The sequence below is a fragment of the Ictidomys tridecemlineatus genome, chromosome 11 (assembly GCF_052094955.1).
Source record: "Ictidomys tridecemlineatus isolate mIctTri1 chromosome 11, mIctTri1.hap1, whole genome shotgun sequence".
Taxonomy (NCBI): domain Eukaryota; kingdom Metazoa; phylum Chordata; class Mammalia; order Rodentia; family Sciuridae; genus Ictidomys; species Ictidomys tridecemlineatus.
In genome coordinates this window covers 11563060-11590962 of record NC_135487.1, presented here as the reverse complement: position 1 = coordinate 11590962, position 27903 = coordinate 11563060, and the positions used below count along the sequence as shown (strand labels likewise).

The following is a 27903-nucleotide window of genomic DNA, read 5'->3' as shown; positions in this document are numbered from 1 at the left end:
TGTCCAGGGCTCTCCACCTCAGGACTGGGCGACATTCAGACTCCAGGACAGGGTGACCGCCAGGCCCAGCTCAGGGATGCCTTTCCTGACAGTCCCACCCACCGAGACGATGTGCACTCTGGGGAGGGGGTCCCCCAGAGCAAATCTGTGTGGCCTAGGGGACATGGGAAAGGCCCGAGGACCAACCCAGCCCCGGCTCCTCTGCTTGGTGGGATCAAACCTGAGTCTCAGAAAGACGGCTCCCCCACATGGCTCTCTCCTGAGCCTCGGTCATGACCAGGTGTCCAGCTCCCTGTGCCCCCAGCTCCCTGTGCCCCCAGCTCCCTGTGCCCCCAGCTCCCTGTCCCCCAGCCACTGACCCCAGCTCCCTGAACCCAGCTCTCTGCCCTGTACCTCTCTGCACCCCCAGCTCCCTGCCCCCAGCTCCCTGTGCCCCAGCCTCCTGCTCCCCGGCTCTTTGCACCCCCAGCTCCCTGCCCCCAGCTCCCTGTGCCCCAGCCTCCTGCCCCCCAGCTCTCTGCACCCCAGCTCCCTTCTCTCCAGCTCCCTGGCCCCAGCCCCCTGGCCCCCAGCTCTCTGCCCCCCCCAGCTCCCTGGCCCCAGCCCCCTGCCCCCCTCCACACAGTGTGTCTTGGGCCCCTTCTGTGGCCCCTGCCCTGGTGCACACGTGCCCTCCGCTCCTGGATCCACTCAAGGTGCAAAGTGGGAGCTCACCGCCCTGTTCCCTCCCAGGAACTTCATCCTGAAGACAGACGCCTCTTAGGAGGCGATGTCATGTGTTTCTGTCACCGTCACCGACACTGATGGCTTAAGGGAAGGCCCTGCCTCCTCCCCAGGAGCAGCAGCTGCCTGCCAATTGCTTCAGACCTGGGTTTGGAGCTCCAGCTCCTCCACCAGCACCAAAGCCTGACCTGGCTCATTCGTGTACAAAGGAGAAGAACCTGTGGGGGGGGGGATGGAGCAGCTGTCACTCATCTTCCAGGAGCACGCCCATCCCTCCCCCTCTGAGATGTGGGCCGTGCCCATCCGTCCTCGGCTAGATGTGCCCGGCCCACAGCGCACACCCATTCATTCTCTTGATGATGACAGTGTCTCTTAGGGACACTCCCTCTCCCATTGGTGAAGATGACAATACCAAAGAATTCTACCTCACCTGAGGTTGGGTACAGTGAACCATGCAGATAGGGATCTGGACACCTGCCACCACCATGGGGCCCAGAAAGTGACCCAGGCCCATTCTCACCAGGAGAAAGGAAAGCACACAGGGGAGGAGCCCAGGCCGGGGAGGGAGGCAGTCCTGTGTTTGAGTCCCTGTTCACCACCGGCGGGCCTTGGACAGGTCACTTAACCTCTCGGAACCTCGGTTTCCTCCTCTATAAACTAGGATTCGTTTTACCTCTCAGAGTACTTGGAAGGATCAAAGAAACAAGAATGATATGCCCTGGGCAGGATGCCTAGCTCCATCAGGGTCTGAGGTTCCCTTCCTCCCTCCAAGAGATGAATCAATTTCCCACTGAGCTGTGAACACCACGGAGGTCGGGGCTCCCTACCGCGGTCAGGGCCCCATTTCCAACGCCCAGCATCACACCTGGCTGATCGTACCACAAACATTTGCTGGGGGGCACGAACAAGTGAACCTGAGTGGCCTGGGGATGTGGCAGAGGGGGGGCTGCTGACTCCCAGGGTGCATAGCCACTGGACTCCAGGACACCCAGCCAACAACTTGGTGGCCTCTTCTTGGTTGGCCTCTGCTTTTGAAGTCAGGGGCTGCTGTGAGTGAACCAGAGACCTGAGCCATCCAACTCCTCCATCGCCCTCCCCAGCGCCCCACTCTGCCCCGCCTGCCAGACGGTAGCAAGATTCAAGTGTGCGCCCGGTCCAGGTTCCGAAAACATCAGAGCAGCCAGGTGGATCTGAGACCTCCTTTAGATGGCCTCTGACCACCTCTGCTCACACGCCCTGCTCAAAGAATTCTCTGCAGCCAGAGCCAGAACACTGGAAAGCCAGAGGAAGCCTGGGGCAAGACCAGGAGGGAGCCAAAGCAGCCTGGGTTTCTGTCATTAACACATCTGAAGACTCCCTCTCCTAATCTGTGAAGAGAGGACCTTAGATCCGTCCTGCATCAGGAACAGGTCTGCAAAGCTAGCCAGCAGCCCTGGACAAGCTGCGCTGGTCCACATAATCGGGGATACCGGAAAAAGAAAAGAAGAAGAAGAAGAAAAAAACAGCTATGGTATTAGGAAGCGAGCAATCTGGGACTGCTAAAGCGACTTGTGTGCAAGGCTGGTTCGATGTGGGGTCTCATCACCCCATCGACCACGGCCGCGCTACCGCCCATCAGCCTGCTCCAGGCATTGGGATTTAGGGGTGGCGATGAAATCTGCTCCCTCTGGAAGGGCTCTCTTGCTTGCAAACGGGCATGGCAGAACTACTTAAGTGACAGGCCTCGGAGGTCGCTCCAGCTCTAACATTCTCCACATTTCATAGGCAAAAAATTATATTAGTTCAACCTCTTGAGAAGCTCGGGTTTGCCTGGTGGTCCGGGTGGGGTTTGGACGAGGGGCGGGGCCGGGTGGGGTTTGGACGAGGGGCGGGGCCGGGTGGGGGCGGGGCGGGGCCGGGTGGGGGCGGGGCGGGGCGGCCTGCCCTGGCCTGGGGTCCCCTGGCTGGGGCTGGAGAAGAAGCCCAGGAGGCCGGAGTCCCCACCGAGTGGGGAGGGGGCATGTGCGGAGAGAGGATAAAATACAAAGTCGTCACACCTGCCAGCCGCGCGCAGCCCCCGCAGTCTCCTCCGCGCCGCAACTCGCCCTGCCAGCCAGCCCTTCCAGCCCACCCACCTGCTGACACCAAGCTGCGCAGCGGGAAGTGGCGGAGCCGCCCCACCCCCAACCCCAGACCCGACCCGGGTCTGCCCGCCCACAGATGTCAGCCGAAAATGTCCCCCAGAGCCTAAAGAGCCGAGTCCAAGGACCCGTCCTACACTCCCCCATGGTCCCCCCCCTCTCTCCCGGGTCAGGACACGGGCACAAGTGCAGGACTTCCTAGAAGTGGCCAGGCACGGTTCGCAGGGGCCAGCGGGGTGGAAAGCACCCCAGGGCGCTCCTAGGTAATCTGGGAGACCAGGAAAAGGTGGGTTCTCCTCGGGAGCGTCTGGTGCTGGAGGTGGGCAACCAGGAGAGGATCTTCCGCCCCGCCAGCACTGTGACCAGCGGCCCCTTCCTCCTGCTAATGCCCACTCCGACCCACCTCTGGGGCAGAGCAGGGAAGGGCGCCCTGGCCATGACCCTCCCCCAGCAGTGACCGCCATCGCCCCTCACTGGGCCAGCACGTTTCTGGATGGCGGACCTGGATTCTGCCCTCGCGTTCCTCCCAGGCTGCTCCAGGCAGGTGGCCCTGCGAAACCTACAGCCAGGTGCACGCTCTCGGCCACTTCAGGAAGGGCGCCCTCCTCCGGCACAGCCGCCTCTGGCATCTCAAGCGGACCCTTCTCGCCCCCGCGCCCGGCATCGCCCGCACAGACTGGAAGGGGGAAGGGGGACCCCACCCTCCAGCCCTCGCGTCTCCTCTGCGGAGAAGAGAGGGTGCCCGGCGGCTGGGACCTCCCCCAGCGCCCCAGGCTCGGAAAGTTTCCCGTCCGCGATGTGGGTCTGCGCTCTGCACCCCGAGCGCGGAGCCCAGGCGGCGCGGGCTCCCCCCCACCAGACGCGCTCACCCCCGCGCCCGAAGCCCCCGCCTCCCGCAGCCTGCAGAGGCGAGCGAGGGGAGCGGGGAGCGGAGGCGCCAGGACGGCGGTCAGCTCTCGGCAGCCGGGCAGCCAGGAGAACGCTGCTGCTCTGGGATCCCGGGAGAGCTCGCAGGGTGGGGTTCTGACGGAGCCGGGGATCCCACCCAGCTCTTCTCATCATCGCCGCCCCAACCCCTGCAGCATCTTTCTGCCGCGCACTCGGGGGGCAGAGGAAGGGGTGCTCCCTTCGGGTCCCCAGCCCCCAACCCCCGCTCCCTGCAATGTCCAGGTGAGGGCTCCAGTGCGTCTCAACAAAGCCCAGCGCCCTTTGGAAGCGCTGGAACCCGGATCCCCCCATATAATCGTTCCCTCCAGAGGCATCAGAAGGGGGGAGCCCTCACCCCAAAGTTAGGGGGAGATTTTGATCCTCTTTGCAAAGTCTTTCGCTCTAAGGGCAGGGGATGAAGTAGAGGCTTGCCTTCTCTCTGGGTTACACCAGCCCCTCCCCCTCTCTGCCAACAGGACCAACCACATTTCCGGCTCAAATTCTGCAGCTTCCCCACCCTCAGAAACAGCACTCTCGGAAGACTAAGGGGGAAGGGGGCGGGGTTATTTGAGGGTACCCCTTTCTAGCAGGCACTTTCAGAGCCTAGCTAGGCATTTCTCAGTGGGACAAGTAATGTGGCAGAGGACAGAGCTGACCCTTCACCTCCAACACTCAGTTGGGACAGAGGCCAGGCCCTATTGGTCACCGTGGCTACTTTTTGACACCACTGCACGACCCCACCTCCTTGACAGAGTCCTGCGCTGACTTGAGCAGGGAGGATTCTGGACCTGTCCAGAATTGCCACTGGCTTAAGAGGGGAACCCAGGACAGGAAAGGATCTTCTAGGACCTGGACCCTCGAAAATTGGCACCCACAGCCCTTGGCTTGTCCCACCTCCCTTCTAAGGGGCTTACAGCCTCGCGTCTGCTCTCTGTTCATTGCTCCAAAGGTGCCTGGTCACCAGGTTCCACTCTGCCACCATTTAAGACCCACCAGGCGGCGCTGAGCTGGAGGCCCCGACACAGTCCCGAACCCTGCACCCTGGAGCTGTGGAGCCAAGGCTAGCTGGCTCTCCATTTGGGACCCAAGGAGCTTTGGCCTCCTTCCAGTTGACTCAGCCTAGCCTGGGACCAAGTATACTGTGGGGCGCGCAGCACACACACACAGAGCCAGGCAGCCCTGCTCAGTCCCAGAGCATCCATGCACACAAGAACCCCATGCTCTGTCGCACAGCACACTCGCAGCCCACCAAGCAATCCGACCCTCCTGCACCTGCACCTCCACACCTCCCAGATGGGCACACTCATGCCTCAGTGCCACATTCCTACCTCCTGTGCCCACAAATACAGTCAGCCATCGTCACACACCCCTAAAGAGACCAGCACACTGGGGACACGTGTGAAACGCCACACCTCACAGAACCATGCTTTAACACGCTCAAACGTGATGTCACGAGTGCACACACTTCACACCCTCATGAAGAAGCTGGCAAACGCTCACACCCCAAACACTCACACTCCCGCCGGCGCCTTCCTCATGTAACTGATCCACACACTCCAGTACCCCTCAGATGCTCACACCATCACACACACACACGCACACGCACACACACACACACACACCGGCATCTCCAAATACCTCCCGCACCCTCTCCGCACACAGCTCCTTCCCGGACACCCTAACAAATGGACACGACAAAGACACACGCTCTCTCTCTCACACACACACGCTGGCACAGACCCACCAGCGCTCACTCCAAAAGCGACATCCTCAACCTCGCCAAACCAACCAGCTCCACAAGCCCGCAAGCCAGAAAGATGATCGGACCCCGAGCCACTCGGAGTGGCCCGGGCCAGGGCCCTTCCCTGGCGGCCGGTCCCCGCGCGCGTCCCCCCCGCCGGGCTCCCGCCGGGCGCCCGCGCACTCACCGCGCGCCAGGTCCAGGATCGCGGCGAGCAGCAGGCAGACGCCGCCGCGGAGGCTCGGGGCGGCTCGCATGGTGCCCGGGAGCTGGCGGCGGTGGCTGGGCGGCGGTGGCGGCGGCGGCGGCGGGCCCCTTCGCCATGGGCTCAGGCGCGCTCCTGCTTCCAGCCGCCGGCCGAGGCGGTGGCGGGCAGTGCGGGGCGCCGCGGGGGCGCCCCCATGCCGCCGCGGCCGGGCCGCCGGGCGCCGGGCTCCACTCGGCTCGGGCTCGGCGGGGCGCCGCGACCCTCTCGCCGGCGGCGTCCTCCTCGGGGCGCGCAGAGGCTCCGGGTCCTCGCCGCGCACGGCGCCCACCGTGGCCCGGAGTCCGATCGGCGGCGGCAGCGCCGGAGTTTGGAGCCGAATCGCGCTCGCCGAGCCTCGCGCCCGCCTCTCCCGGCCGCGCGAGCGCCCCCTCCCCGCGCCCTCCCTCCGTCCCTCCCCCTCTCCCCGCCCCCCGCCCCCCGCCCTCCCCTCGCCGCGCTCTCCGCTGTATTATACAGACTTTTCTTTAATCCTTTCTGGGCTGTTCGGCTCTCGTCCGCTAAGCCGATTTATTGCAGGGAGAAGAAGCAGCGCTCACCCCCTCCTCTCCCCTCCCCTCCCCCCACCCTAAATTCTCCCTCCCGCGCGCGCACACATCACAACTCGCTTCTGCCTTCTGCTTCGTGACCCTCCCCCGATGACCCGGCTCCTGCTCTCCGGAAGCCACGTTTCCCCTGTCCCCCCTCCACCCAGCCTGTCCCTGGGACACCCCCATCCTGCCCCCAGCCTGATGAAAGGAGGCAGCCTCGGAGCAGGCAGGCAGGGTGTGGCTCCAGGGTCCTGATCTTGCCACCTACGAATGCCCTGATGGGAAGGATTAAGGGGCTTTCCTGCATGACTGTCCCCTCCCCCAGGACCCCCCCCCACAAGTGGAGCGACACCCTTCATTTCCTTTCCCCATAGATTAGCCATATTCTTGGGTCCAGCCAGGAATGGGCAAGGGACTGGCTGTTCCTTCCTGGCACCTTTTCTCAGGTCTGGACTTGGGTCTTACCATTATTCTCCCACAGACAGAAGCCTGAGGGGCCTTGGGCTGGCCTCTGGGGGAGGAGGAGAGATGCACCCTCTCCCTGGGCAACTGGGGACCATGAGCTGGGGAAGTGCAGAGCATGGAATTTCAACATGGCAAGACCCCTGAATCTGCGCTTAGAACCCAGGTCTCCGCAGACCCCTGGCCTCGGGACTCTTTCTGTGGTCTCAGCCTCCTCAGGGCACATAGCCAGCTCCACCTCCTGTAGTCCTTGGGGGGCAGGGGCAGGGGGGGCAGCGGTGGCCCCAGGGCTGCCACTCACAAAGGTGCCCCTTGGCCGCGAGCTGCTCCCTGCCTTGGGCCTCCCCAGCCTCTCCCTTGGCCTCCCAAGGCAGCCGGTTTGCAGCTCCTGCGTGCTCCTCGCTCTGGGGGAAGCAGCGATTTGCATTTATGAAGATCTGAAAGCATACGTTCACCTGACAGGCTTTAGAATGATCCTCTTGGTAAAATAATAATAATGATCATAATAAACCCTTATAAATAGGTGTTTGATTACAGTTTGTCCCTATGTGGATTTTTTTTTTTTTTTTTGAATCAGACTAATTGGTTCCCAGCCTGATTGGGCTGGATGTGGCTTGCACACTGGAGCTGTGGCCCTTTCTTCTCCCCTGGGTTAGCTTTTCCTTGCTTCCTCCATCCCCACCCCAGCCAAGTCCCCACCTCTCCAAGCTGCTGAGGGTGAGCTCGGGTCGCCTCTCCCCCACCCTCTCTTTGGACTGACCCAGCCATGCCCAGGGGCACAGTCCCTGCCTGCCTCCCCCACCCCCACTTCTTACCTCTGGCCCAGCAAAAAGCCAGCAGAACCACAAACCTGTCACCACTTCCAAGCCCTCTGTGGAAGGGGCTTCCTGGCTGGGAAAGGGCACCAAACTGGGAGGTGCTGCTCTGAGTTCTCGGTAAGAGTGTGCCCGTGCCCACCTTCCTGCTCTCTGGGCCTAGCTGGGAGTCAGTGGCAGACAGGCAGGGGACGTGGGAGGAGAGGCCCGGGGAGCAGACGATTCTAGCCCCCTTCATGGGTGAGGCTGCTCCAGCTCTGGTCCATACCCCTGGAAAAGCGCACCCAGGGGCAGCAGAAAGCCAGACACTTGCCACTCTGGTGCCCACCGTGAATGGCGTCTGGAGACGGGCCACTGAGGAAGAAGACCTGTAGCTGAGGGACGGTGCTCCCCGGCAAATGACTGGGGCTGGGGCTTGGGGACCTTGCTCACCCTCCTGCAGCCTCAGGCCCTTCATGATCCACTTTTTTTTAAACATCCCCCTATATTAAAATGACCCGTCTCTCCTACAAGGCACACAGTAGGCCATCAGTGAACTTCTGTTGGATGGTGGATGAATGGGTCGATCAATGAACAAGGGTCCGTCACTATGTCTTGTCCACTGTCCTTCCTGGGTCCTAGCACCAGGCTGACCCTGGGTTGGTGCTGGGAGGAGACAGAGAACCTTCTAGAGAACCTGGATTGTGCACCTGGCCAGGCCCATCAGAGAGGAACATCCTGCCCAGGTGCCCACTTGATTTCCCCAGAAAGGCCCGTGCCACTGCTCGACTCCCAATAGCGGCGCTGCGCCCGGAGGTCTGGAGGAGCCCTCCCCGTCCTGGTCCATAAACACAGCTTTGGGACCTTTCCCTCTGCCCCAGAGAAGGGTTCCCAGTGGGCACACGGGGGTTTAGCCAAGGAAAAGTCACCCAGGGCAGCCAAGGCTTTTAATTCCCCTCGCGAGCCTTCCTTGGCCTCTGTTCTTAATGGATCTGCTGCCAGAGGCAGGGCTTCAATTTTGCCATCCTGAGTCTCAGACCCGTGAGTCACAGTGGGACAGGCCCCTTTCCTGGGCCCTGGGCGGCGGGGCAGGGGAAGGTGCTGCCCTACCCCCAGCCTCCCTCTGGCCGTGGTGCTGTGCAGGGCTGTCCCAACAGAGGGCGCTACCGCCCAAAGCAAGTTTCTCCTACCCTGCTCCAGGGAACACCCTACAGGTCAGATGGCCCTCTGTGACCTCTAGTTGGCTTCCTTCCAGGAGAAGGGAGAGATGCGGCATCTCTTGCCTCTCCCAATCCGCCATCCAAGACGGAGGGCTCTGCTGGTGGGGTTCACGAATTTCAAGAGTGCGAGGCACTTATGAAAAGACCTCTCTCTAGGCACTGCTAAAGCACTCAGCGGGTAGGAACCCCTGAGTCCTCACGGTCACCTCTGAGGGGCAGCAGCATGATCCCTGTCTTACAGGGGGAAATCGGGGCTCAGAGAAGTCATGCAACACACACAGCAGTGATGGAGGCAGAGTTGAACCCAGAAAGAGCTGCAGAACAGAGCTCTTGAAGGCCTTCCCCGGCCAACACGCACACGCACATGCACACGGGTCTACATACACGTGTGCATGTGCACACACAGGCACACACACCAGGGGAGTCAACATTTGATGGGAAAACTTTGATGAGTCCCGCACCTTCACCCTCTCTGTGCCAATTAATCCCCATAAAAGCCCTCCGTGGCAACTTGCTGATGTCTGATTCACAGATAAGGTGGCGAAGATGGCCGGGTGCTGAATCCGGGGACAGGAAGGCGCCTGGGCCTCGGCACGAGACCAGAGGTCCCCCTTCCCCACGGCTCTCCCCACCTCTCCCCCTCGCACCTGGGCAGCTCCCCCACGCAGTCCTCTGGTCCCTCCCGACCCTGCCCTCTGCCTCTGTCTGTGCTGGGAATTTACCCCCCCCCATCCTGGATCCGGGCAAGACTGAGATTTTTGCTGTTGTCTAAATTCAACACAATGGAGAGTCACGCCTTCCGGGGGTGACCCAAACCGATTCAGAACCAGCCACATGGAATCAAGCCCAACTCTGTGTCCCTAAGGGACCCGGGCCCCACCTACACTCTCAGGTCCCCTCATGTCTTCCCAGAGGAGGACCCCAGCAGGGGACCCCGGGAATCTCAGGTGGCAGGGGACCTCAGCCTCACAGGCCCGGGGGGGAGTGGGCAGGACCAGCCAGGACAGGGAAAAACCAAAAACCAACATTCCCCCAACCGAGTCCCACTGACCATTTGTTTTGTAAGTTTGCAGTAAAAAGTCCTTGAAAGAGGGTCCACGGCTAAATATATTTGAGAAATGCTGCACGGAGGCCGTTCCTCAGTTCTGAGAGATTTATAATCGGCACGAGCGCGCTGCAGGCTTTGAGGTGTCCTGTGGTTGTTTATGTTTTGTCGTTTGTTTCTTGGTTTTATTTAGCTGAAGTCCACACTCGTTTAGCTTCCGACCCTCCACACACTTGGGAGCCGGGGTACGGTGGCTGTGGTCGTGATGGTAATAATGATAACAACGAGAACAACCAACAACACCGCAGGCTGGTGGCATTAACTGAGCACTTACTATGTGCCAGGTGCTATTCTAGGTGCTTTCTCATACTGATTAATTGAGCGCTTTCCTCAGCCCTCTGTATGCTCTGTGTTTAGGTCCCTACAGAGCCGACCAGGAACTTAATGCCCAGAGAAGTGAAGTCCTTGCTGAAAGTCACAGCATCCGTACAGGATGACGCTGGCATTTGAACCCAGATCATCTCTGCTAACGGGTCCCTCTGCTTCCAGACCCACCATCCTTTCTGCAGTGGGAGAGATCCTTCCCCATTCAGAGGATGGGGTCAGTAGCTCAGCTCTGTAGCCTCCCAGGGCTCCCTATTGCCGAATGTCTGCAGGGGAACTCGCTCTCCACTCCCCGTGGCCCTCCCATAGGCAGCGCCGAGAGCACTGCATCTGTGCACCTCTGACCTCAGCACGGGGGTCGGGACCCCAGCTGACTCACCCCTGCATCACGTGTGCCTGGACACCCATGATGCAGGGTGGACAGAAGGAAGGAGAGGAAGCTTGAACGGAAGGATAAGTGGGTGGGTGGGTGGGTGAGTGACTGAATGGATGGGTGGGTGGGTGGATGGGTGGATGGATGGGGGGGTGGATGGGTGGAGGGGTGGTGGGGTGGATAGGGGAGTGGACAGGTGGATGGGTGAATGGGTGGATGGTTGGGGGTGTGGATGGGTGGGTGGGATGGATGGAAGGGTGGGTTGATGGACAGGTGGATGGGGGGTGGATGGGTGGATGGTTAGGTGAATAGGTGGGTGGGTGGGTGGATGGATAGATGGGTGGATGGGTGGATGGGTGTATGGATAGATGGGTGGATAGATGGATGGGTGGATGGGCAGGTGAGTGGGTGGGTGGGTGGATGGGTGAATGAATGGGTGTATGAGTGGATGGATGGAGGGGTGGAGGAGTGGATAGATGGGTGAATAGATGGATGATGGAGTAAATGGTTGAATGGATGAATGAATGGATGTGAGAATTTTTGAATGGATGGACAGATGGATGAGTAATGTGGGTGGGTGGACAGGTAGACAGACGGATTAGAGTACAGAGTTGGTGGCTGAGTACATAAATGGAGGCATGAATAGATGAATCAAGATCCGAATGCATGAGCAGGATTTCCATTTTGCCCTGTATTGTTGCATTTGCTAAGTGGCAAAGACCTGGACCCACGGCTGTGACTCATGGCCAGAGGCCCAGCGTGCAGCCAGAAGCCCAGTGGCTACAAACTCGGCTCTGGAGTGGGTCTGCTGGGGCCCGAATCCCAGGCAGGTTCAGCAGTGAGGAAAGTGGAAGGGGCCACTCGCTATAAGAGCATGTGCAAGTTGTCTGCCTCCCTGGGCCCCCGTTTGCTCGTCTCCAAAATGGGGACGGGGTGTCAGCCTCACTGACCAGTGGAGACTGAATAAGACAAGACTTCAGATAATGTCAAGTGCTCAGTGGATATTAGCTGTAGCTTCACCCAACAAAGACCACCAACCAGGAACCCGTGTTTCTTCTCATCTCCAGCCGCCTGCACTGGGAAGTGGAGCGGGAGGGGTGGAGGGGACTCCAGGGTCGGGTCAACATCTCAAGAAGCTTTGCTGGTGTCGGTCCTGACCCCAAACTGAAGAAAACAGCCGACAAGAAGGGACGTGCGATTGCTTTCCCTCTGTGACATCTAGAGCATCGGTGCACCTGTTCCTGACTTTGGATGCTTGTCCCCGCATGGTCAACGCAGGACTCAGATTTCCTGAGGTCACCAGGGCGCTCCCCCTGTCCTGGCCGAGCTGCAATACCACACGTGGACAACAGGTGGCGCCATCTAATGTGCGATTTGTCCCGTTTCTATAACCTTTCAAATTTAAGGGCCCGTCTTCCATAAAACTAATCAGCTTCTTGTTTCATAAATTCTTTAGGCTTCAGGACACTCAAAATAGGCGTGATGTCACTGAAAACGTGTGCTTTCTCTAGTCGCAGTTGTGAGATGGGTTCATGTTACTATGGATGACGCCGTGGAGACCCAGAGCTGGCCCCCTGCAGATTCACTGTTGGAGGTGACGGGAAATGGCCCCCTCGGGGGATTCACCCGGGTCTTGTCCCCGCGGGTTTCGCGCGTGTTCTGGGAGGCCTTGGCCTGCTTCACTTTGCCCAAGGGCACCCTGCCAGTGTCCCTAAATAAGTGGCTCTCTCGGGCCACCCAGGACCCCCAGGCCTCTCCTCTGGACCGATGCTGGGCTGGGTCTGAGGACACAGAAGCACCAGGCCGTGGCTTGCGCCCCTGGGAGCTCACAGCTGAGACTCGGGGGCCATCAGGAGGTGGCCTGTCTGCCCGTCCCGCCCCCTGCCATTACAGTCCCGCCCACCTGCCGGTGCCCTGGTTTCTGCCTCCCTGGGCCCCAGCTGCTGCCGTGCCCCACCCCACCCTAACAGGAGGGGCGCTTGAGACTCCCCAGAAGCGGCCTAGCTCTGAGTCTGCAGCACAGCCCCGTGGCCTGGGCACACCCAGGTGACCAGCCAGTCAGGACACGTCCTTCAGAGTCCTCCCCGTGGCCAGCAGACTCCAGCCAGCACCACCACCCGGCTCCCAGGGGCTCTGGGGGCCGCGGGGCCTCGTGGGCAGTTTTGTGGTATTTCCGTTCCTTGGAGTTCCTCCGGCTCTTCTTCAGTGACAGAACCTGTCTGCGCCCTTCTCTGCCTGGGACACCCCACTTTCCCGTCACCCCCGGAAGCTGGCTGATTCCTACCCACGCTGCAGGCCCGTGACTACTGTCACTGTGCGGGAACTGTGTGGCGGACGCCTTTTCCTGGCTCCACAGCCTCTGCTCGCCCCGGGGAATTGAGAATGGAGCAGGAAGATGGGCCCCGAACAGGGGGAGGGAGGAAGGAGGGAGGGAGGCAGAGGTCTCAGCTGAGGCTTCGACTCTGCCAACAGCCAAGGTCCCAGCCACAGGCTGCAGTGGCTAGAAGAGATGTCCAACATGTTCTTCAAAATGCGTCCTTTCCTGCCTAGAGCTCCCTTGTATGAGCCAGAGGCCCAGGAACAGGATTCCCGGGGGCCCTGCCTCACAGGAAGAGGGTGGGACATTGGTTTAGGCTGGAGCCCTCCGTACCTGCAGGCTGCTCTCTGGGAGGGAACTTCAGGGGCGTGTGTGAAGGGCGCATGTTCGGGGCCCATGCTCCCCTGGAGACGGCACCCTCCTCTCTGGGGGGACCAGTTCTTCCCCAGAGGCCGAGGGTCCCCCCGGGCCCCCAGGTGCCCTCTTGGCTCCTGCTCCCAGGTCCACGGCCGACTCATCAAGATCAGTGAACTCCGCCTCCTCCCGCTGCCCCCCGCACCGTAGGGAGGGCCTGGCGCTCTCCGCAGCCAGCGCTGGCGGCTGTGCGATAAGCCCCATATTTCACACCCCGAGTGGCTGCGTTTCAGCGGTGGGTGAAGTGGTTTTATTTTTATCGAGCTCACAGGCGTATAAATACGTACGAGGAGCTCAGAGGCTCTTTAGGGTCTCTCTGGGAGGAAGGCTCCGGGTGGGGGGGGGGCGCATGGCAACGAGTTCACCGGGGCACGGACCCCCGTGCCAGGGCGCCTCTCCTGCGGCATCCCAGGCCCGAGTGGGTCACGCCGGCGCTGGGGTCCCCGAGGACAAACTTCTAGAGCAAGACCTGAAAGTCACCCACAGGCCGAGTGCCCCCAGCTCGGCCACTCGCAGCCAGGGAGCTTGCACACGGTCCCTGTCCTGCCCGGGGCAGGACCTGACCCTGGCGTGCCGCCCTGGGGGCTCCGCTCCTGGAGGTTTCTTCTTCACCTTGAAGGAAGAAGCATTGGAAATGGACGAGATGAAAACTGAAGGTCAGGAAGGCCCAGGGCATGGGCCAGGTCACCAGGCTGCTGAGCGGCAGCGCCCCGCTGCACCCAGGGCACCGAGGCCTCCTCTAGCTGGCCGTGCACCTGCCCCCAGGCCGCCGCCTTCCCCAGGGAAGGTCCAGGCTCGGGCCAGGGAGGTGCCTCCTGTGTCCCACCCAGGGGGGGCGGAAGTGCAGCCGCGTGGCTGGAGGCGCTTCTGAGGACCACGGCACCTCGAGAGCCTGTCACCCCCATCCAGGGTCAGCTTTCATCCTGCCCAGCAGAGAGGGGACGAGTTCCTCTGCAGGCCCCCAGAGTCGGGGACAGGGACAGAGAGGAGCCAGGGCTCGGTGGGTGGTGTCCAGTGGAGATGGACCCTCAGCCATGAGCAGCGGCTCTCTGTGGCTCAGGACAGGGGTGGAGGGTGCTGAGGCTGCAGAAGACCCGGAAAGAAAGGGGCCACTCTCTTCCCAGAGGCCAGGGCTCTGGGGTCTCTGCGCCTGCGGCGTCCTCCCCCAGGGGCTCCCTGGTCCCCCGGCCCTGTGTCGGGGGGCGCTGCAGCCAGAGGAGAATCGCCCCGGGAGGCACCTGGGCTCCGGCGGGGACACAACCCACCAGTGACCAGCAGAGCTCGCGGGCACCAGGAGGGAGAGGCCCAGGCGTGGGGGGAGGCAGAGGCAGAGCCCGTGGGGCAGGCGACCGTCCCCGCCACGGCAGGGGGACGAGAAGGGGCCTCGGCAGCAGCCAAGCGTGGGGTGCCGGTGGAGGAGCCATCTTTGTCAGGGAAGAGCTCGGCAGGGCTGCCCCGGGCCCCGTGTGGCACTGAGCAGGACCCGGGGCGAGGTGCCGCTCACAGCGTAGACCGGGAGCCTGCTCTTCCCCCGTGACGTCTCCTTCCTTCCTTCCTGATTTACTCCAGATTCTCAGAGGGAGGCTGCAGCCTCAGTCATGTGGGCTCAGGGGTGGGGAGGGGACTGGAGACGCGTCCCACTCAGGCCACCAAGGAAGAGGAGCGAGCAGGGGGAACCCTGGGGCCCTGGGGAGGTGGCGGGGTCAGGGGCCCTCCCACCTGCCATTGTCCTGCAATCAAGCTCCCGGACACTGTCATCCTGCGAAACTGAAATTCCACACACGTTCAGCAATAACCCCCACCCCCTGCCCGCCGCCCTGACAACCACCACTTCTTTAATTTCCGAGTCTGACTACTTTAGATTCCTTACAGAAGTCATGTAATGCAGCATTTGTGTTTCTGTGCCTGGTTTATTTCACCCTGCAGAATGTCCTCCAGGGGATGCCCGCTGCCACACATGCCAGAAGGTCCTTCCTTTTCAGGGATGAGTAATATTCCACTGCGTGGATATGCCACAGTTTGCTTATCCATTCTTGTGGCGGCTGCTGCCGTGGGGATGTCTCTTCCACATCCTGCTTTGGGTTCTTTTGGATAAACATCCAATTGTGAGACTGCAGTCCGTACACTAGCTCTTGTTTAAAGCAGAGCTGGCTCTGCAGAAGCTTCCACCAGGCACCCTATAGTCTGTGAAGATGGCGAGCCAGGTCGGGGCTCTGGAAGGCACATGGAGGCTGGGAGGCAGGGTTGCTGGCGCTCACTGGTGCAGCAGACCTCAGAGTTCTCACAGTCGGCGTGAGCAGAGTGGAGCTGCCGTTCTCCAGTGAGGGGAACAGCCCCCAGTGTGTGCAGGGTGGCTCCCAAGGGCAGACTGGGCCAGGACAAAGGAGCCCCGCGTCCCAGGCACGGCTGGCAGCTGCTGGGCAGGAGCCCCAGAGATGACCGAGAGGGGACCAGGGGAGGTCCCAACTCTGATTCTAGGAAGGGGACGCCACACCTGAGACGTCGTTCATGAAAACCGTCTCTGCCTCAAGGCAGGTGACCGCAGGACAGTCAGGTCCGCGCCTGATTGGGTAGACAACGCAGTGGAGGGGGATAAGTGAGCAGGTATAAGGCACAGCCAGCATTTATTGAGCACTTACTATGTACTCGCCATGACCCTAAGTAGTTATTAACGTCCTTGATTCTCACAGCAGAACTCTTCTGGGCCAGAATTTATGGATACGGACGCCAGGTTTGGAGAAGTCCAGCAAATCGCCCAAGTCACAGAGACGGAATGAGGACGCAGGCCCGGGAGGGCCACCCTGGCCCACGCTCTCAAGCAGCATCCCACAGGCCTCAGGGGGCACACTCAGTGCCGGGGACACAGGGTGTGATGACCCCAAGGGGCGGCCCTTCAGCTGCCCAGGCCACAGGAAGTTTCAGGAGGAAGCTCTGAGCTGAGTCTCCACAGAAAACGGGAATCCCGCCCAGGGGACAGCCCAGCCATCGACACACTGATTGACTGATGGGTTCTTTCCTCCCACACCTAGGCGCCAGGCCCCGGAGGAGGATCTAGAAACCGCTAAACAAAAACAGAGGCCAGGTGCCCAGGGTGGACGAGGAGGCTGACCTGGGACACGCAATTGCCCGTCGGATCTGTCCGCCCCGGGGCCAGGCTGGGAATCACGCTGCACCTCCAAGTTCTCCTGGACACTGTGCACCCCGCAGGCCGCGGCCTGGCCCCAGCCTGTCCTTGCCGCCCTGCGCCAATCCCAGAGCCGGGAGCCGGGCTGCCGTCCAGGCCGGGACTAAGGCTCACATTGTCCAGTGGCTCTCGGGGACTTCCTGGATCTATTGCTGCCCACAGCCCAAAGTTCCCAGGTCCCCTGGACACTCACCAGGGCGAGATCTAAGGGAAGGCCCTCGAGGCCGGGACTGTCCTTTCCCTCCGTGTCCCACAAAGTCCCCACCTCGACCTGGGCCGACCCTGAGCACGGAGAGCCTCCGCCTGCGTCCGCCCTGGGGCCTCGTCTCTCTGGCTTCCTCCTCCTGAAGGAGTGGACACCCCCGTCCACCACAGTGACCTTGCCACACACCTCGGAGCTGGAGGGCAGGAGGCCAGGGTCCCATGGAGCCGGAGGGGCTGACGGCACGTGCCCCGGGCCCTGCCCTTTCCCCAGGTTCTCTGAGGTGGTGGGGTGCAGCGCCCACAGCCCCCCCCCCCCAGTGGCGATGGAGACACATGTGCTGTCCGAACCTCGCCCATCTCCCCGGGGCGGGCTGGCTGACCGCTTCCCCCTGTCCACCTTCTTCTCTTAGACGTGTCAGTCCACGAGGGACAGCAGGGCCTCAGAGGCCAAGAGAACGACGGGGACAGCAGCTCCGTGCCTGCTTCTCCAGGGTCCCCAACGACCCCACGGCCTGGGCTGTGTGACCCGCCTCCCTGGGGTGCAGGCTGGGCCTGCGACCCGCTTCTGACCCACAGAACGGGAGACGGTGACGTCACCTCGAAGATTGGGATGGAAGGGACTGACACCCTCTCTGGCCCAGTCCCTCATGGGCTCTGCTGAAGCCAGCCTCGTGCCGTCACAGCCCTCGGCGATGCCCGCGTGGCCAGGAACAGAGGGGTCCCCCAGACAACAGCTCACAAGGCACCGAGGCCTCCCGTCCCAAAGGCCACAGCAATGGAGTCCTACCAAGGGCTGCAGGAGGGAGCTCAGGGACAGCTCCGTGCCCAGCCGAGCTTCAGCCCTGGCGAGAAGCAGCCACAGACCCCGCGGCGCCTGCACCTCACCCCGCAGACGCCGCAAGATAACCGGAGCCCGGGTGTTTCAAGCTCCTAAAGGTGGGGGTGACTTGTTACGCAGCCGTCGATGACCGATGCAGAGAGTGAACCGCGATTCTGTACCGCGGGCTGTTCCCCCCGGGCACGCACCGCGGAGGTCAGGAGCGTCTTCAGAGGAGACGAACCTCTCCGTTGGAGATGTTAAACACGGTCGTGGAGCGGGCTCGCGTCTCTCGCTGAGGATGTATTAGGCTGTGCTCTGCGGGGTCTGGCCCTGTAAGATGGTGGACAACAGGACACAGCGGTGGGCAGGAGACACGTCCCCACTGAAGAGACTTTCGAAATCCGTTCATGGCTCAGGGGGTGTGGGTTCCCGGCCAGGGTCACTTTTTGAGCCAGGAACAATCCATAGTGTGGACTTCCCTCCAGTCCTCCAGGCCCGTGGCTCAGATTTCCACGAGCTGTGGCCGTGACGAGCTGTGGCCGTGGCGTCCGACTGAGGCCCAGTCGTTGCCAACCTGCACCGTGAATCATCAACAGCCGCCAAAACCTCGGCCCTCGGCCCCCAGGGCCGGGTGCTGCTCTTCCAGAGGCCCCAGAGCCTCGCGCCCCGGACAGGGCCCCGGAGCTCCAGCTGTGCCGGCAGTCACACAGAGCCCCAGCTCCCCCGACTGGGGACACGGGGTGTCCTCCGCCATCAGTGACCTGGCGGGGGTCTGCGGGAGCTTTGTAATTGGCCGCGGCTGCTCCCCGGAGGTGGCCTTCATCGATTGCGTGGCGGGGCGCTCGGTTCATTTCACGGTGCCGCTGAGCCCCGCTGGGTGGGACTGCGCCCGGGTGGCAGGTGGACAGGAAGCCCCAGGTCCCCAGGCTGAAGCCAGCAGGTGCCGGCGCCTGGGGTCGGCCCCGTTGTTGTCCCTGGTCTCCCTTTTCCGACTCCAGTGTGGCCACGGGAGCCTCCGGTCCCGGGGGGACCGTCCACGGGCAGAAGGGGCTGAGAGCCCCTGTGACGGCCGCTCGTCCTGCGCAGGGACGCGCCTCTGCCTCGGGGTGAAGCCGGATCGTCGCCCTGAACCGCCTCGTGATGGACACAGCAGTCCCCCGGCGTCCGGACCTCCAAGTCCCCACACCCAGGGTCTCAGAACGTGACCACATCGCAGACGGCTCTTCAAAGAGGCTCTGGAATTAGAATGAGATCCTTAGCGTCAGCCCCAGGCAGGGCGAGCTCCGGGAGGAGGAGACTCGGGCCAGACCCACGACGCGGCAGACGGCGGCGGAGGCCAGCAAGCCCAGGCCTCCGGAGAAACCAGCCCTGTCAACACCTCCATCTTGGACTGCAGCCTCCAGAATGGTGAGAAAATAAACTTCCGCTGCGTCAGGCCCCGGGCTGCGGTACTTTGTCATGGCAACACTGCCAGCGACCCGCCTGCATAGCATCAGGGGACTGTAGGAGGGTCACACTGCAGCCCAGAGACCCCAGGTACAGGCTTTGGAGTGGGATCCTTCCATTTGAATCCTGACTCTTCCACTAAGTTCCTTAGTTTCTCGGTGCCTCTGTTTCCCATCTGTAAGCCAAGAGTCACCATGATGTCTGCTTCATAGGGCTGTGGGAGTGTTTAAACTAATGTGCAAACACTGGATTTATTATTCAGTCAACAAGTGTCTATTGAGCACCTATTATGCCTGACATCCTGCTAAGAGCTGGAGTATTACGGTGACCAGCTTTCATTTTTAATTTTTGCTTGTTCTCTTTTTCATCCCTCTAGAAGAGAAAGCTTCCTGATCTCTCTCTGCCATCACTCTCTCTAGCTGTGTGAGTCGACTTTTCATTGCTATGACAAAATACCTGAGAAAATTCACGTAGAGAAAAAGGTTTGTTTTGACTCATGGTTTCAGAGGTTTCAGTCCGAGGTTGCTGGCTCCATAGCTCTGGGCCTGAGAACATCAGGGCAGAAGGGAAACTGCTCATGGAAGCCAGGAAAGAAAGGGGCAGGGACAAAACACAGTCCTCAAGGGCTTGCCCCAGGGACCCACTCCCTCCAACCCTCCCGCCTCCTGTGGTTCCCCCACTCCCAAAGCTCCATTCACACCATAAATCCATCAGGGACCAACCCCCTGGTGAGCTCAGAGCTCCCCTGCTCTGAGCATTTCCTAAAAGCCCCTCTGAACCTTGCTGAACCAGGGACCAAGCGTCCAGATCCACACTCTAACACTGGTTTGTGGTTAGAAGCCCTGAAACAGAAGTTTGTCCCCTCACAACTCTAGAGGCTACAAGGCCAAGATCAAGGTTTCAGGACTGACGTCAGGGTGGACAGACGCCCCTCCTCTGGCTCCGAGAGTCGTGTATCTACCTGGGACCTCGACGCCCACCTCGAGTGGCTGGAAGTGTCTGTCGCGCACTGTTCCACGGCCAGGGCTCTGTGGTCCTCGTTTTGCCCCGGGCCTGGCCATGTCGTGGGTTCAGTGAACCCCCCGCCCACTGACCCCGGGAACCACTTCCGATTGCTGTCAGTTCCCGGCAGCTGACCCTGGTCTGCTCTGCCAGTGCCCCCTCCGCGTCACTCCCAAGGCCTTGGCTGAGCTCCTGCTGCAGCCATAGCTGCGTGTTAGAGCCGAACCTGGGTGGTCCCAGGCCCTGGTTTGACCTGGTCCCGCGCAGGCAACGACACTCAGAGGCCACTGTGCTGCCAAGGGTCAGGGAAGGGCGGACGTGATTTGGCCAGCGCGGGATTTTAAGAACAGAGAGAGATTTCAGATGCCATCCAGGTCACTCCTGCCCTGAGACATGCTCCAACGCACCCCGCCAGGTGGCCGGCTACCTCTGCGGCAGACTGCCACTGCTCGCGACCCCCGCAACCACTCCCACTGTGGGCAGCTCCCAACGTCCACTCCTGGCTGCTCCCTGTTCTCCTGACGTCACTCCCTCGGCGTTGGCTCACACAGGCACGTTAATCGGGCAGTATCTGCGCCGTGAGTTTGATCACCCCTTTCCCAGATGGGAAAACCAAGCCCCCCGATCCCGGCACGGGGAGATGCTTTGTCAAATCACACTATTTAAACCCCAGAGTGGGGTGGCAACCGCCTCCCGCTGGTTCCCAGGGGGCCGTCCCAGGCCGCTTGTCATCGCCGTCACCAAAACACCTCACAAGAGCGACTTCGAGGAGGCACAGCTTATCTGGGGCTCGTGGTCGGCCGACCCCCTTGCTCTGGGACCAAGATGAGGCAGAGCTTCGTGGTGCAGAAGAGCTCAGCCCAGGCAGCCAGGAAGACACAGGGGAGGGGAGGGGAGGGGAGGGGAGAACAAGGAGCCAGAGACGACATGTACAATCCCCAGATCCCCCTGCAGTGACCCACTTCCTGCAGCCATCCCCGTGGTGCCCACAGTCGCCACCCGAGAGCAGCCTCCCTCCACATTATTAATTCATCAAGTGAATTAGCGCGTGATTAGGTGCCGCTCTCCTGATCCGACCGTCTCACCTCTGAACATTCCTGCTTAACACCTGAGCTTGGGGGGCTGCCTCATCTCCAGATCATCACACCAGCTCTGCCCTCGGCCTCCAGAGACGCAGGAGGGAGCTGATGACAGGTGGCTGCTGGCGGCAGAGGGAGTCCCCTCCCCCAGCCCCAGGGGCAGCACCGCAGGAAACCAGGGGGTGACGTGCCCTGGGGATGGCCCTTGTCCCTGCTGGCTCTAGACCCCCAGGACAAGATCCAGCCCTCTGTCCCCACCTCCACCCCTGCTCCCTCCCCAGGCCCTGAGCTGACACCTTGGTGCTGTCCCGGGCAGCTGGCCGAGCTCCAAGGACGCACTCACAGTTCCCGGCCGCGCCCGTCCGTGGGGGCAGAGTCTGAAGTCGTCCTGTTTGGGGACAGCGGAGCCCAAGTCACTGTTAGCATCCGACATCCGGTGGGGAGCAATTCCAGGGTCTCTGGGGGAAAGGGTGCCCGAGCCAGTGATAGTAAGTCTGGGGACAGTAAGTCACTGGGCTGGGGCAGAACTGGGGACAGATGACAGGAGGGGAGGATTTGGACCACCAGCTCCCCGAGGGCTGTGTGAGACTGGGGTCAGCCTGGTTCAACCCAAACTCAGCACCTACTGTGTGCGGCTGTGGGCCAGTCACATATCTAGAAGGAAGGTCATTACGGGTCCCTTTTAGGGTCGTGGCATAGATGACATAAACGTGTTTGTGTGAACTGCGGCCCCCGCCTCCGTGGCGCGCTGATGCCCCTCTCTGAGTCCCCCTCTCAGTGGTGAGTAAAGTGGCCCATGTTCAGGCCACCCCCGGGCAGTGCACCAGGCTCAGCCCTGACCCTCGCTTCATTCCCTTTGTCTGAGGCCTGCTGGGCCGGCCAGGCTGGGTTAGAGATGTGGATGGGAACAGTGGGCAATGATGGGGGGTCCTGGGGGTGTGCCCCAGGGTGTCCATTACCATTACTGGGCCCAGCCGAGGGAGGGGCGGGCTGCTGGTGGGATCTGGGCAGGGAGCTGGGAAAGTAGGTCATGTGTAAGCCCAGGGCTGCGGTGGCTCCGCCTCATGGGGAGCTGATAGCCACAGCTCTGTGCCTCTGCCAGCCCCGCACCCCACCCCAACCTAGTGGCTGCTCTGAGAATGCATCTGAGCCCCCCTCCAGCCCCCCAGCACACACAGCCTCCTGCAGACCCTCACCATCCTCGTTAAAGTTCAAGGCCAAGTTCGGCCTGGTGGGCAGGCGCCTCTGACCTTTTGAAGCAGCTGGCAGCGAGAGGCCAAGTCTGACCAGGGCCCAGGAAGTCGGGGAGACTGGAGGAGGCCGGGCGGGGCGGGGGCAGCAGGGATGGGGCGCTTTGTCTGAGCCTGGGCCATTCAGAGCCACCGCGGCTGCAGCTGTTAAAACGTCGATCTGCCCACCGCCCGCGCCCCTCCAGCCCGGGGAAGGCAGGGCTGCCGGGTTTTGTCTTTCCCGGGCTTATCGACGGCGCCTTGGGGGAGCTCGCTCGATGTTGGCTCTGGAAAGCCGCGTGGAGCAGAGAGGCCAGAATGAAAACCGGCTGCGGAGGGACCCCCGCAGACCCCGGCCTCCCGAGGCTTATAGATCAGAAGGCGGAGAACAGCCGTGCCCGGCCCCTGTCCCTTTCATTCCCGCTCAGCGCCACTCCGTCGGCGGCTCTCGTCCGTTCTGCACGGAGGCCGGAGGAGCAGGCCTGACCACCGGGGTGTCCTGGGGAAGGTGCTGACCTGTGGCCTTCTGGCGGCTCTGCCCACAGCCGAGCCAGAGGAGTGGCTGGCCCAGGTGGCTGAGTGGCCAGAGGGAGTGGGCCAGGCCTCTGCTGCAGAAAGGGGGTCGGTCACCTATCCCTCCCTCCCAAGGGCCCAAGAATCAAGTCCGGTCACACCCCTGCGGCTGGCCCTGGTGCCCCGGGCCCTCTTCCTCCCTCCCTTTCCTTCTGTGCTGAACCCCAGCCCTGGCCTCCCTCCTCTGCCTCCCCTGAGGCTGCTGAAGGGGGGCTGCCCACAGCAGGGCTGAGGCTGTGCCTGACCAGCAATGCCATCGTGGGTGGAGAGTCACAGAGCCCCTGCCCCTCAGGTAGAAGGAGCTGGGCGGGCTGAGGCCCTCAGCGGACGTGGAAGGGGGCTTGATGACCTGGTGACCCCGGGCACGTGCGCGTGTGTGCACAGGTGCCATGTTTTCAAGCAGACCCCGAGGGGTGGAAGAGGCTCTGACACCGCCCCCCGCCCCAGGCAGGCACCCTCAGAGCCAGCAGAGCCCGCTTTCGTGTTCCTGCAAACTCCAGGTGCCCACAGCTTTGGGGCGTGTCTCCTCTCTGGCCCCGCCCACCGGGATGGCTCCGTGCAGCTTCATGCTAGCCGCATCCCCAGCCTGGGGCATCGGAGCCGCTCCCCATCCTAGGGCCTCTTTGTGGCGCCTCTCCTGACGCCTTGGGATGGAAAACCACGTGTGCGCGCACGTGAATACAGGCTCTCCTTAACGCGGTGCACGTGCACCACTCACAGGGTCCACAGGCGCCTGCTCACCTCGCATACCAGGAGCGTGGCTTGCACACGGGTGTGAGGACGTGTGTGGCTTGCACACTGTGTGAGTGCGCGTGTGTGCCTGTGTACGCGCTCCAGTGGGCACCGGTGTCCCTTGCCCAGGTGGCTGAGGCTGCACACGCGTCTGGCTGGCAGTGGCACGTGTGTGACTCCGCCCGCGTGGGCCGGGCAGGTGTGGGCAGGCGACGTGCCCGCCGCTGTTCCTGCTCCTTCCACACGTGAGTAACGACGCGGCCCCTGGTTACCGTGTGGCCTTATTAAACGCGCGGCATGTTAATAGCACTGACGAAGTTGGTTATAAAAAGCTCTTTATTAAAAATCACCAGGAACGGCCCTCTTGTTCCGCGACTTGTGAGCCACGTCCGGCCGCGCGGGCCGGCGCCTTATTAAAGCAGGATCAAGCAAATGCCCGACGCCTTCTGGGGGGCTGTTTGGAGCATCTGCTCATTACCAGCTGGCCTGCTCCAGGGGGGGGGAACACCCCACCCTGCACTGGAGGCCCCAGGGAGCGTCTCCAGCCTCCCCACCTGCGTGGTGTCCCTCGCTGCCCCCGACCTAGGAGAGGGAGCCCCAGGGCAGCCCTGAGCTGAGGGCAGTTGGTCCCTCACAGAGTCACCTGGGGATCTTATCCACCTGCAGGTGCTGTTCAGGGTGGGCCTGAGACCAGCTTCCTAACCAGGCCCCACGGGTCGTGGCTGCTGCTTCTGTTGCTGGTCAAGGGTCACACTGAGCGGGGACCCTGTGTGCTCTGGGGGAAGGGAGACAGGCAGCACCTGTGACAGCCACAGGGTTTGAGCTCACCCAGGGCAGGGCCCACTGCGCCCTTGGGCAGGAGCTCCCTACTAACTCCCACAGGGTCCAGCCCAGGCTGTGCACACAGGGCTGCCCGACTGTAAGCGGGAAGGGAAGAGAGCTGACAGGTAGTGAGCTTCTGGTAGGCGCTCTTACCTGGTCTCCATCGCTACAGCCTGGCAAAGCAACTGCTATTCCCATCCGAGAGATGAAGAGACTGAGGGTCAGAGAGCACAGCTGTTTGCCCAAGGACACTGGCTATTAGGTACCAGAGGCAGCCTTCACCCCTGATCTAGGGGTTACCCAAACCCTGATTTCCCCACCAAAGTAGAACCAGGACATCCATCAGTGTCCTCACACCACTCCCCCAGCTCTGCCTCCCCGGGCTGCCTGGGCCTTGTCTCATCCTGTTTCTGGACCCTCCTCTCTGTGGACTCCACACCCTTTGCTAGCATGACTTGAAGCTACCAATGTCTCCGGCTCTCTCCGAGATGGCTGGGGCACGCAACTTTGGAAATTCTGTTTGCAGTTGGATTTCAAGGCACAAGGTGCCTGAAGGGACACCCTGTTTACAAATCAGCCAGGCAGCTGGAGTCCAGGAAGAACCAGCAGCCTCCTTCCCCTGGGCACCAACAGAAAGAAGAAAACAGCGGTGGCATCGGCAGCAGCCGCATCTAGCGCTTGCTGTGGGTGATGTACAGAGCATGTCAACCGCCTTAATTCCCAGAACAGCCCTGGCATGGAACCATTTTTATTCCTACCCTCAGATGAAGAACCTGCAGGCCAGAGAGGTGGGGTGACTTGCTTCAGGGCCCACAGCTCATGACAGGAGCTGGGGTTTGGACCCTGGCAGTCTGGCTCCGGAGCCCGTGCATGGCCTGTTTCCCTGGGCTGCATAGAAATCCCTTTCTGTGTTGAAAACCACAGAGTCGCAGGACAGCTGGGCTGGAAAGGGGCACCCAGCACCTGGTGCCACCCTGATTTTACGGAGGGGAAACCCAGGCCCCAGAGGAGGGGCTCTTGACCAAGATCACCCCGCAGGTTGTGGGGAGCTGCGACGCCAACCCAGGTGTCCTCTGAGCAACCCCACTGTGACCTCGGGAGGTCTCACCATCCTCCTCCTGTCTCCCCCACCGGGCATCTCTGTACCGTCCTGGATTTGGGAAGATGCCCACCCCAGTTCCGGAACCAGGCCCCGATCTCCCTGAGGAGCTTCCTAAAGCGTCCAGGGTGTCGCTGACGCCTGAGAAGCCGGCTCTTTCAAGGAGAGCCGCGGCCCTCCCCAGCGCTCCTGAAATGTTCCCGGGCGCACTTCAAAGACTCTGGCCAACCCTCTCATCCATTAACGGTGGGAGCGCAAATCGATGCTACTGCTTTGGAGGGCAATTTGGCGATAATATCAAATTTTGAAATGCACAAAGCCTTTAGCCCGTCTATTCATAGCTGGGAATTTCCTCCATAGGCTCACATCCTTGTGTTTAGACAAAAGACACACAGACACACACTCACACACTCACATTTTGCAGCCTTATTTATAACAGCAAAATAAATAAATAAAGGCAGCTTCCTTGCCCACAAATTGGCTAAAGTGTAGCTTATTTGTACCCCAAACACCTGGGTCCAGTGGCAAACCAGGAGCTCAGTTCTGGACCCCGTTTCCCGGGTTTGAAAACCTGCTCTAACCCTTGCCAGTCACCTGAACCCAGGCCGGTGACCTAACCCCGGGGGCTGATTCTTTCTGAATAAGATGGGGATGATAACAGGGCCTGCCTGGGAGGTCGCCAGAGATTATCACATAGGAGTCACGTGCCCAGAACACAGGCTCCAAACAAAGACCCTTCTCAGAATTGTGGGACTGCTGAGAAGAGCCGGCAGCCGGAAAGATCTAGAAGGTATGCTAAGCCCCAAGACAGGGCCCAGAACAGTGCAGGAACAAGCCTTTCTGGGTACCCTTTTTAAAGTGAGTCTAAATTATGCTTTTCTATCATCTTATACCTTTCTAACCATTTACGTGTATCACTTTTATATTTAGATGCCAAATAAGAGTATCCAGGGTCGGCCTGTGCTCAGTAGAGCCGTTTCCTGGCGGGCGTTAGGCCCTGGGATCGATCCCTTGCACCCACCCCAACCCCGGGGAAAAAGACCGTCGCGTGGTGAGCACCAGGAGCCTCCGTTTTTCTTCTTTATAATTTCCTGCATCACAAGTGTCAAGGCGTGTTAAATTAGCATCTACTTTTAAAATCTGTTTCCGGGGTTAGAAAGACAACACAAAATCGACCGTCGTCATCGTCGTCACTTGTAAGGGGACCGTCCGTAGCTTGCAGTCTTCTCCAGGATTCTTCCATCCTCCCAACTGGAGCCCTGGCCCCATCGACCCGCCACCTGCCGCCCGCCCAGCTCGGCGCCCACCTCGCTCCGCCCTCTGTCGCCGTGAATCTCACAACTGCAGACGCCACTCACACGCGGAGTCACACGGCGCTGTCTCGCGAAGACCGGGACCCGTCTTCCCCGTCGCCTGGGCCACAATCTCCCTCCTTCTGAGTCTGGGGGAGAGTCCACTGTGAGGGGTGGACCTCCATCCGAGGGAGCCCGGGGCCACCGTGCAAAACGCTGCTGCGAACCTGGGTTGCCCCTCTCGGTTGAGTCCCGGCTTTCCGTTCTTTGGGGGTGATGCCCCGGAGTGGAGCTGCTGGCTCAGCCCCATTTGCCTCAGGCAGACGAGCCCCCTTCCCCACAGGGGAGCAGCCATCCGCTGGAGCCCACAAGGGAGCACGCAGCTCTTACCGCGTCCCTGGGGACGAACAGATGTCCGAGCCGCTTTTCCCTGGCGGGTGAAGGCCCGGGGCTAGGAGCGGGCTGGGGCTGCCGAGTGCTGGGGGAGCCTCGGGCTGGGGGAGCCTCCCGCTGGGGCCGACTCGCCGCCTGCAAATGAAGCTGTGTCACAGTTTCAAAGTGACAGCAGTGGCTTCTTCCTCCCCGCTGTGATGCTGGGGGTGGACAGAGTTCTCCAGCCCGGGCTCAGACTGGTGTAAAAACAGCCGACGGGAAATTGGCACCTTCACCATTTCTCCCCTTCAGAGGAGCCGAGGGGGAGGATGCGGACCTGGGCGCTGATTTCCCAAGAGCCTTTGCTTCCGTCTCCCACTGGACTGTGGCCGAGCAGGTGGCACCCACGTGGGTACCAGCTGGGCAGAGGGGCAGCTAGGAGATGAGACATTCGGGCCCCGGGTAGGTTCCTGGTCCCTGCTACTCGCCACGAGAGAGAGGGGTCATTGCGCAGTCCCCGGAGACACGGGGATCCATGGGGACCTTCTCCAGGAAGCTGGGGAGCCTTGAACCAGGGCAGGCAGGTGGGGCGAGCCAGGTGCGGGGATCTGGGGACCCGAGGGTGACAGCCTGGCTCCTGCAGGGGTTCCGCCGGGCTCTCTGCCATGCTGCTCCACTGGGCAGTTTGGAGGCAGGACCTGAGACGGCGGGTGGGGGCTTCGGGGCTGGCTGCT

At 61.4% G+C, this 27903-nt stretch overlaps 1 protein-coding gene across 1 annotated transcript in view; it reads right to left on the bottom strand.

Moving 5' to 3' along the window:
• Igsf21 (immunoglobin superfamily member 21) overlaps positions 1 to 5876 on the bottom strand; it is a 168838-nt gene extending 162962 nt beyond the window's left edge. Inside the window, exon 1 of the mRNA XM_078025426.1 lies at positions 5699 to 5876. Coding sequence (XP_077881552.1) covers positions 5699 to 5768 — 70 coding nt within the window. The 5' untranslated portion in view covers positions 5769 to 5876. The remainder of the gene's footprint in view (positions 1 to 5698) is intronic.
• Positions 5877 to 27903: the final 22027 nt, after the last annotated feature.